Source organism: Podarcis tiliguerta, assembly GCF_965153285.1.
Source record: "Podarcis tiliguerta genome assembly, chromosome: Z".
Taxonomy (NCBI): domain Eukaryota; kingdom Metazoa; phylum Chordata; class Lepidosauria; order Squamata; family Lacertidae; genus Podarcis; species Podarcis tiliguerta.
The window spans coordinates 28,578,557-28,588,796 of NC_139553.1; the positions used below are offsets into that span (position 1 = coordinate 28,578,557).

Sequence of the window (10,240 nt, forward strand, 5' to 3'; positions counted from 1 at the left end):
CAACATACTACTACTACTACTAATAATAATAATGTAATAATAATGTCCGCTTCATGGATCACTCCCTGGCCGTGGCGAAGGGGCTTGAATAACTCAGAGAAGCTATGCGCTATGCCGTGCAGGACCACCCAAGATGGACAGATCATAGTGGAGAGTTTCGACCAAATGTGATCCACCTGGAGCAGGAGCTGGCAAGCCACTCCAGTATCCCTGCCAAGAAAACTCCATGGACAAAGACAACAGGCATATAGTGCCTGGCGTGCTCTGGTCCATGGGGTCACGAAGAGTCGGACACGACTAAATGACTAAACAACAACAATAATAATGCAATAATAATAATGTATTTCTTATACCCTGCCCATCTGACTCTGTTGCCCCAGTCAACAGGAAAAACAACAACGGCAAGAACACCAAACATTAAAAGCTTCCTAAAACAGAGCTGCCTTCAGATGTCTACCAAAAATTATATAGTTCTTTAACTCTTTGAAATCTGCTGAGGACATTCCACAGGGCAGGTGTGACAACTGAAAGTTTCCCTGTAGTTTCACTTCTCACAGTGAACAGACTGACAGAAGGCCCTTGGAGCTGGAACTCAGTGTCTAGGCTGAATGATGGGGATGGAGATCCTCCTTCAAGGACAGGCAACGGCTGATTTATGCACGTCCGATTGGTGCATGATCCCACACGAGTGCACGGTGCCAAACCCAATGTGACCCTAAAATGTCACTAAAAGAGCGGAACAGGGAAAGCAATGGGTTGGGGTAGAACACTTTACACGGGCCCTGCCAGCATAAGCAGGGCTCCATGCAAAACATGGATTGTCTGTATACAAGGCTGGAGTCCTGTACTACTTTGAGCACACAAAAACCAGTAGAAAATATTACCATGATATGCAGAATTTAAAATAAACCTAAGCTGACTGGCTGCAGGAGCTTCCTGCAGCCAAACAGAAGCCGCGCTTTGGTTTCCGAACATTTTGGAAGTCAAACAGACTTCCAGAACAGATTCCATTTGACTTCCAAGGTACAACTGTATTAGGAACATTTGGCTATTCTCTTCACACAAATTAAAATATGTTGCATAATCAAATTTTGCATTTTAATGTTATTCCAAATTCTAACATTTATAGCTCTTTAAAATTCATATAAAATGAGGATTCTCATAATTCTCACATGATTATATAATTTAGCAGTGAAGTCTCTTACTATTTATTGTTAATTCATCAAAGAACGAAGGGTGGAATACATAGGTCTCCCATTTTTCCCTTCACAATACCCCTATGAGGAAGCTTAGGGTGAGAGAGTGCTGCTTGCCCAGGCAGGAATTTAAATCCACTAAGTCAGGAATGGAGAACCCTTTTCGGTCTGAGGGCTGCATTTTTTCCAGGGCAACCTTCTGGAGACCACATGCCAGCAGTGGGCAGGTTCACAGGCAAAAGTGGGTGCAGCAATGAATATAAGCTAAATTCTACACACACTCCTCCATATCCTTCTCCCAAAGAAGCTTAGGTTCAGATTTTCCTTCTAGATGGGCTATCGTATTTTTTGCCCTATAGGACGCACTTTTCCCCCTCCAAAAATGAAGGGGAAATGTGTGTGTGTCCTATGAGGTGAATGCAGGCTTTCGCTGAAGCCTGGAGAGCGAGGGGGGGGGTGCGCACCGACCCCTCTCACTCTCCAGGCTTCAGGAAGCTGTCCGCAAGCCTTGGGAGCCCGCGGGAGTTCCCGCCGGGCTCCCACTGCTTGCGGAGAGCTGCCTGCATCCCGAAGCCCGGGGCGCGCTGAGCTTCGGGCAGATATCCGCAAGCCTGGGGAGATCGACACGACTTCCCGCCGGGCTCTCTAGGCTTGCGGGTAGCAGCCTGTTCCGGGGGCTGGGGTCGGGGAAAGCTCGGGCTACCCCCGCCCCAGCCCCGCGCCTGGGGGAAATATTTTTTTTTCTTTATTTCCCCCCCTACGGTACTTTCCCAGATTGACAAGCCCCATCTGCCCCACACTTCTGTCTACAGCATGTGCAGAAACCACCTTCTTGATCGTTGGATTTACTATTGGTCCCCTCCGCTCAATCCTCCACAGCCTTTCTTTGAATACAAGGGAAGTCTCTAACTCACCAAAGGTTTGAGAGAACCATTGGCTACCCTCACCTGGTTTAGCTAGTCAGTCGAAGCAGTTTCCTAGGTGTAGCCAGTTTTGCATGCTGACAGCTTCTATGAACTACAGGTGAGAGCTGAGTGCAGGGTGGAGACCAAAGAAGACAAACTACCCCCCAAGAAGCACAAAGTGTTCCCCACCAGAGGTACTACTGCACATAAAATCATTATAATAAAAAACATCAGAGCACTAGCCCTTTCCTTAAAAACAGTGAGTTCCCAAAGATTTCTTTAACTTTTAAAGTTATAATGTAAATTTGTGGCTCATGGCAAGAAATTTTTTGAATAAATGCTGCTTGTTAAGTAACACTGCCACAGCGAAACACATTTAAATCAAAGGTTGGGAAAATACTACATAGTAGCACAGTTTTGAAAGAAAGATTTTTATGCCGGTAAAATGATTTCCAGTTGTTAAAAACAACAACAATAAATCCCCAGAGCACTAAAGCTGACAGATTCCTTACCCAAAGTATTTCTTATATCTTGTTGATTTTTTTTATTGGCATATCTGAACTGACATATTCACAAGGAGAGATAATTTGCAAAAAATCTCATGTTTAAGTCTCTGTTCCTCTTCTTAAAGAACCATCTACACAGATAGAACACTGATACCTGAACAAATAAAATTATCTGGCATAGAAATAACTTTTTTGATTTTTCAATATCTGGCCTGAAAAACAATACAAAGGTATAGAATAAAATAACTCAAAGGTATAGAATAAAATTCCAGACATGTATGGAAATCAGATGCCTAAAATGGAATCTGGGGGGAATATTTTTCCAGGGCTTTTTTGTGGGGCGCAAAGCGAGGGCTCCAGCTGCCCATGATGCCACTGCCTCCCTTGCTTGGCCATGCATGGCCGCCCTTTCAGAGAACAGCTTCTCCGAGATACGGGTGGAGTGCTAGGTAGCAGCGGTACTTCGGCATGTGGCGGCGGCGCAGTGTCCTAAGCACAGTGGGCGCTTGCCGCGACCACAGTGCCAGCACCTGGCATGCCTTTCCCAGGCATCCCTTCCAAAGTCTGCCTGCCCAGCCACAAGGTGTGAGCACTCCTGCCCAATGGTTCCCACCATTTCCTGCAGGTAAAGGGGAGGAAACGTGGGCTAGTTTGTGTGAAAGAGAGAGAGTGTGCACTATACAGTTGCGGCTCTTTGGGCGTTTTTCTAAAAAGAAAGACGGGAAGCCTAGTATGTTCTCTCCACCCCACCCCCCAGGTTAAGTTAGATCAGGGATAGCCGACATGGTACTTTCCGGACATTTTGGATTAAAAACCATTAGCCCAAGCCATCATGGCTGATGGTTAGGCATCATGGGAATTATAAGTCCAAAACATCTGGAAGTCACCATGTTGACCACCAGTAGATGAGCAGTAGATAATCCTACCCCCAACATTCTAAAAAGCAGGAGAGATGTAGAGTTCTACTGCCAAAAGAATACCTGTATTCTACTAGTCAATAAGAAGGTTGTTTGTCTAGTTAAGTATCACATGTCTATGCACCAGGCATACAAGTTACTCCCCTCAGAAAGTTCAGTGCTCCCAACTTCACAAACAAGGACTTAAAGGGAAAGTACTGTTCCAACAGGGATTTAGTTGTCCACTATAAGAACAAGAAGTTCTTGGCTATGGCCTGATCCATCATTGCTCTTCTTATCAGGCCAAAGGTCCATCAAGTCCACCACACTGCTTGGTACACTGGTCAACCTGACCCATCTAGGGAGCTCACAAATTGGAGAATGAAGCAAATAATGTGACACACACAGCCAATTCAATCAACTGGTATTCAGAGTAATACTGCTTCTGAAGCTCCAAGTTTGTTTCATCTGTGTTGGCTACAAACTATTAATCTGTCAAAAAGCGATCAAAGCCGTTTTAAAGATAATTTAAGATAGTGGCCATAATCATATATTATGACAGGGAATCCCATAAATTAATTACATCAGTGTAACCTATATAAGTGATCCCTCTTTTTATTATTATTCTTTTGTCCTGATGGAATTGTCATAGATAACTGCCTAGCTGACCAGAGGCAGAATGGGACAGGCAGGAGAATAAAAACCAAATTAACCAAGGTCAGAACAAAAGATAACTGGGTTCTGGTGGCTCAGTACATTTAATGCAGTGCTGCAAATCAATAGTTACCTTAACCATTTGCAAAGTGAACAACTAAATAGCGCAATTTGTTTTCACCCTTGGTATGAAGCCCTGAAAGGGTAGACCAGAGGCCAATTAATCTGTAAATAAAAAGCCACTTGATTCTAGCAAACAGGTATGATCGGACAGACATTTGGAGTCCTGGGTATGTCAAGATAAGGAAGAAACAAAACAATGAAGCTGCTTTGTTTTGTAAAAACAGCTGCCAGTAAAGAGAATGGGGAGAATATTCATGCTTCTTAAACAGGATTTGTTGTTATGCAGTTGGTGGTCCAACCCCTTTAGCAAGAGGGCTACTCTGATTACACTATTGTTCATAAGCAGAACCCAGGGGTCCTACCTTGAATAAAATATTGGGGATCCCAAGTAAGCCTTGCCCCCACATAATCAAATGATGCAGTGCATGGACACCATCTGAATGACAATGCCTATCAACATTTTTTATGGGGTGGCTAGGAATTGGCTCCTATGGCAGAACCCCATCACCACTAATAGCTTTGGGGCAGCCTTGCCTCTAGTCTTCTGAGCTAGAGGAAAAGCTGAAACCATGCAATTTTTACTCAGAGTACACCCACTGAAATTAGAGGACCTAAGTTTGTCACGTTCATTAATTTTAATAAGTCTACTCTGAGCAGGGCTCACATAGCTGGACTTTACCACTGTCCGGCCTTTCTGGCACTTGTAGCTAATGAATTATATGACATCATGACCATCTAGACTTTTTGCTATAATCTACATATTAAGACACATATACTCTTTATTTGCATTATGAAGGAAATAATATCAACCGCCCTTACCTGGTGCCTGCAAAAGCAACTGAGACAATGTATGCATGTAAAACATTTTTTACACTGAAAATGTGCTACAAAAATATTTAATCCACGATCCTATCTGCACTTGCTCTGCAGTCTTCCTCCAGAGATACCTTTGGTCTCTTTTCAGGGCAAGTTAATTATTTCAGCCTTGTTTGTCTTCTGCTGGTCTGTGAGAATTATATTTTATCTTGCTGTTTTGATTTTATTTACAAAATTGCCTTTTACTACATATTTTAAATTTAGAACACTACTTGGAGAGGGACTTCAGTCTGAAAAGCAGTTGAGACTTATTAGAACATATCTGCACAGTGCATTGCACATCGTATTGTTACTGTGCTTCTTTGCATATATACTCCAGACTACACTAGTAGCAAACTAGTTTAATTCCCAAATGGCAATGTATTAGGGGCTTTATCTAAAGCAAGAGCATCTGCTCCGGTTTAGATAGTTACAAAAAAGTAATAGTAGCTCAGTGAAAAGCATCTGCTTGCCTGCAGAAGGTCTCTTGTTCAATCGTTGCATCTCCAGGCAGGGCTGATAATGTTCCCTGTCTGAAATCCTGGAGAGTCACCAACAGTCATTGTAGACAATACTGCGCATGGTGGATCAATTGTCTAAGGGTATAAAGCAGCTAACTAGGATCCCAAGTATGAAAATCAGGTCTGATAATCTACTCATCCAGGCAAATGGTCAACTCCAAGTCTAACACATCTCCAGTAAATTATCATCCAGCTTTTTCTCGGTAAGTTTAAAGCACATCTATATATGCACTCAAGAAACTTAATAACTTTAATTATATGATAGGCAGTTCTCAGTACCTTCAGATTGCAGCTCTCAGGATTACCTGGGCAAGGCAAAACAAAAACAAAAACACAACCTTATGGGGTAAAAAAGGTTGTTTAAAAGATATTGCCTCCATTTAAGGAAAATATAACTTGAAGAGAGTGCCTTAGCTATGGGGGAGACGGAGGGACTAGCATGGTTTTTTGCCCCCCAGGTGAAGCCTCCAGGCACATTTGTGAATGCAAATGTGCATGGAGGTGCCAAACGGAATCTTTGACCTAGGTGAAAAACAGCCTAGTTTCATCCCTCCTTGAATACCTTGCATTGGTCTATTACTATAGTCACATAAATTAAAACTAGGCATGGCTCTGTGAAGTCAGAGATCCAACAACTAGATCTGTCAACCTCTAGCAACTCATATTCACAACCATTTTTCTTCCACTATAGAATGTACAAATGTGCTGAGTGCATGATCATTTCTAATTATAATCACCAGTATTGGTTGAGTATATTGTTCACTTGCAGCAATAGAATAGGAGCACCTTTCCTTACAGAAAGATTCTGCCATGTAAAATAGGTGTCACAAGTACTGGTAGCAATTACTATAGTATTTGCTTGTGTAAATATACCAGCCAAGTATTAACAACCATACTCCCATCTAAGTAATATTTCATACCTATAAAGCTTGATCATTGACTCACAATCAAAGGAAGGTTTCATTAAATGAATGTCAGAAATATTTAAGTACCTTGAAAAGTCAGTGAAGACTTAAGAGAAATTAATTAATCTGATCTCCTTAAATTCACCTTACTCCCAGTCATAAGATCAGCAAAAAAAGAAGGAAGAAATGCAACTTCTTGCTTATAAGAAATTACAAATCTTGCCACACAATTCTTTACATGGTTTTCCATCAGTTGTTTTTCATATTCTAATTGTACTGGCTTGTTTCTGTTTTGCCTCTGCTGGTTTAATTTTCCTGCTGGCGTTAAAAAGACAGCGGGTCGGGGGAGAGAAGCTTGACCTCAAATGGTGGAAAAATTAAACTGGGCAAGGACAGATGGGTCCATTCAAACAAACTAAATCATATTCTTCCCTGCTTACACGAGTTTTTCCTCTCATATCTAATTTCAAAATCCACGCTCAGCAACCTGGAAATATGGAGGCATGTTTATATTACCCAGTGAGATGAAATATGTTGCTAAAGACCAGCAGCCCATCCTTATTAGCTTCCAAAAAATAAAATATTAGGTATAGGTTAAGAACTAAGGGTGAGGAACCCGTATCACCCCAGGTGTTGTTAGAATAAAACTCCCATTATTCCTGATCACTGGCCATGCTAGTGAACCGTTCCCCATACATGAACTAAGGGATGGAATTAGCCCCTGTGAGCAGCTTCAGATCATCATTTATAATATATTACAATCTGAAGTGAAGTACCCACTAAACAGTTGAACATGCCCAGTGGCCAATATCAGGGGTCCTCAAAATGTCATCGGTAGACAGTGGTCAATGAGATTCATTCAGCTAGTCCACAATATGGCCACATTAAATATGGATATTTTATGGTTTCTTGTTTGGAGGTTCTAGCAGGGGAGCGCAGCTATCGTATACCCTTGACCGAAGAACGGTACACTCCTTCTATCTGGGATGGTTGTCCTCTTCCACCGAGCGCGCAGCTTCGGGAGGGACACACATGGAGCGGTGAGGGAGGAAGGGGACACCCGCCTAGCCAGCCAGATCAGCCGAATCAACCCTGGCGATCAATGGGGTGACAGATGTCGCAGCCAGATCGCCCTCACATCCTATGGTTCCTTTTTCCTTATATTTTATTGTATTACAACATGAATTCTATGGAATGTAAATTATAATAAAAGAATACAATCTATAAGAAACAAAAAAGCAATAAAAATAACAACATCATACAGCATCTAGCATAGTGCATTACTACAAGGCTAAAAGGGAAAGGAGCAAAATTTTCAGAACTACTTGTATTCTGCAAAAAAACATAAACCTATGGAATCAAGGTGGACAGAAAACACATCAGTAGGGTTTAGATCAGAGGTGTAACAATAGTCTTCCTTTCCTCAGGCGCCTCTAAATTAAACAGGAGTACCAGACATAAGAGATAGGAGTTTATAATTCAAAAAAAGTAGTGAGCAATTACACTAACTGTGCTACAGTACCAGCAGAAGCAACCATACAATGTTGACTTTAACATCATATTCCATATAATGATCGCCACACACAGCAACTGGCATACTCCAGCATTTGATGACATAGCCCATTTCAGAATCAAAACCAGAAATGTATTTTAAAAATATGTAATATTTTATACTCAGTAAATCAATTCGCACTAATACACTTCTCACAACTCATAACTTGATGTGCCACATTATCATCTCACCAGCACAAATTGTTAAAACAAAATGAATCCAAGGATTGCTCAAGGATTGCCTTCCAATAAACTTTCAGCCCTTCTCCCTATTTACATTCCCTTTTTGGTCAGAAAGAATTACCATTCCTTTATTTCTCAGGCAAATATGAATGTTTCCCATGTTTAAAGCAATGTACTTCCATACTGATCTTCACCATTCATAAGCAAAACTTAACATATAATGACTCACTCTATAATTTGTTTACATTCTACATTTTGATCTAAAGTGTAAAATAAATATCTATCAGTAAATGCTCTGTTTCCACATAATATGGCTATGCAGTGAGAGTGTAGTATTTTTCTTTCAAATGCTGCAAAAAAAAAAAAACACCTTCTGTTCAGTTCCTATCTTTAAAGCTGCAACCAATCAGCAGGCAACTCTCATTTGCAAACACGGAACTCCAGCTTGGTAGGTGCAGAATCATTGGCCTGAGCTTTGTACGTGCCCTCAGATAACCCTCCCCGTTCCCCGATTCACACAAAAAATAAACCAGGAATCACTTCCCAAGTGACTAATATTAACATTACTTTTCCTTTCTCCCTCGGCTGGAGTAGAAAAGAAGGAGAAAGGCAATAACTCTGCCATATCTTCCATAGCTGAAGCAACCCCGACCCAACCTGCAAGTTTAAAAGCCAGCCTTCACTCACCAAATCCTCAAAACTTCTTCGATGCTCTTTGCCTTGCCAATCCAGGCGCTTTGGTATCAACTGAGTGGGGTGGGGGAGGAGGTGCAAGGAAGAGATACAGGTCTTGCAATTAAAAGCGCGTGCGAAATGGAGAAAACAAATGATTCCCTTATCTCCCAACAACTCCCCCACCGATTCTTACAGCTGCATGCCATGTCACTTACACTCACCAGATGAGTGTAAAGAAAAAAACTTCTGAAGATAAAGGAAAATAGGTTTACATGTAAAAGCTGTCCTACTTAGTGGTGGGAGAGAGCCCTTTACATTTCATGCAGCTTCTCCTTTGTTGGCCTGGAACAGTTCTTCAGAAAAGAAAGCCTATCTGGCCGTTCCACAAAGCATCTACTAGCTCCTTGACCAAAATATACCCACTCTCTCACTCATTTGCCACCCCAGCGTGTCCCACAAGCAAGCACTACAGGGGGAAATAATGCTCCTTTCCTGAGCAGATAAAAACTGCATGTCCTGTGTTGTCACATTTGGGGTGGGGTGGGGGAAGGGTGGAGGAAGAAACCAGGACTGATCGTAGCAACACCTCCCTCTTTCTTTATCTTTTTAAGAGCCAAATGAAAGGTCACCAAAAGCAAGCACGGTTTCTTTAAATTGAGACAGCCACTCCGTAAATAAATATAATTTAAAAACAAAATAAGAGGGGGTGGAGACGGAGGCTTCGTTGCAAAGGTGTGCAATTAATACCTATCCCAACAAGTTCTTCACGGATAGCAAGATTTGTGGGAAGGGGTTACGAACCAGGAGGGCATTTGCACGGCTACTGAAGCGAGGATAGGGGTCAAGGGCTGAAGAGGAGGCATATATTAATTCGGCATTAATCAATCCCTCACACACACCCAAAAAAACCCCACTCAGACCACATGCTGGGACATTACCTGGTGTTCTTCCAGCTCCTCCACCAGCACCTGAGGGAAAAAAACATACAGATACACACACAAAGAGCGTGAGGGGAGCCAATAGAGGTCCCTTCCCCACAACCCCCTGACTTAAAAAAAAAAAAATCCCAGCTCCATTCTAGAACAAGACCGCCGCCGCCCCCCGACCGACCACCACCACCACAACCACGCTAGGTTTTGCCCACAATCCCTTCACACCTGGGCAGATTGCTTGCACGGTCCGGACTGGAGAAAGCGGGCAATTAGGTAGTACAGCTCTGAGGAGAAGAAGAAGAAGAAGCCAGGTTAAAGCAGGGCGAGGGAAGCCCAAG

At 42.4% G+C, this 10,240-nt stretch overlaps 1 protein-coding gene across 1 annotated transcript in view; it reads right to left on the bottom strand.

Moving 5' to 3' along the window:
• The window catches only part of BRWD3 (bromodomain and WD repeat domain containing 3), a 73,385-nt gene that overhangs the window by 62,335 nt on the left and 810 nt on the right, over window positions 1-10,240 (bottom strand). Inside the window, exons 2-4 of the mRNA XM_083423337.1 lie at window positions 10,128-10,186; window positions 9,909-9,938; window positions 8,983-9,042 (exon numbers count right to left, since the gene is read on the bottom strand). Coding sequence (XP_083279463.1) covers window positions 8,983-9,042; window positions 9,909-9,938; window positions 10,128-10,186 — 149 coding nt within the window. The remainder of the gene's footprint in view (window positions 1-8,982; window positions 9,043-9,908; window positions 9,939-10,127; window positions 10,187-10,240) is intronic.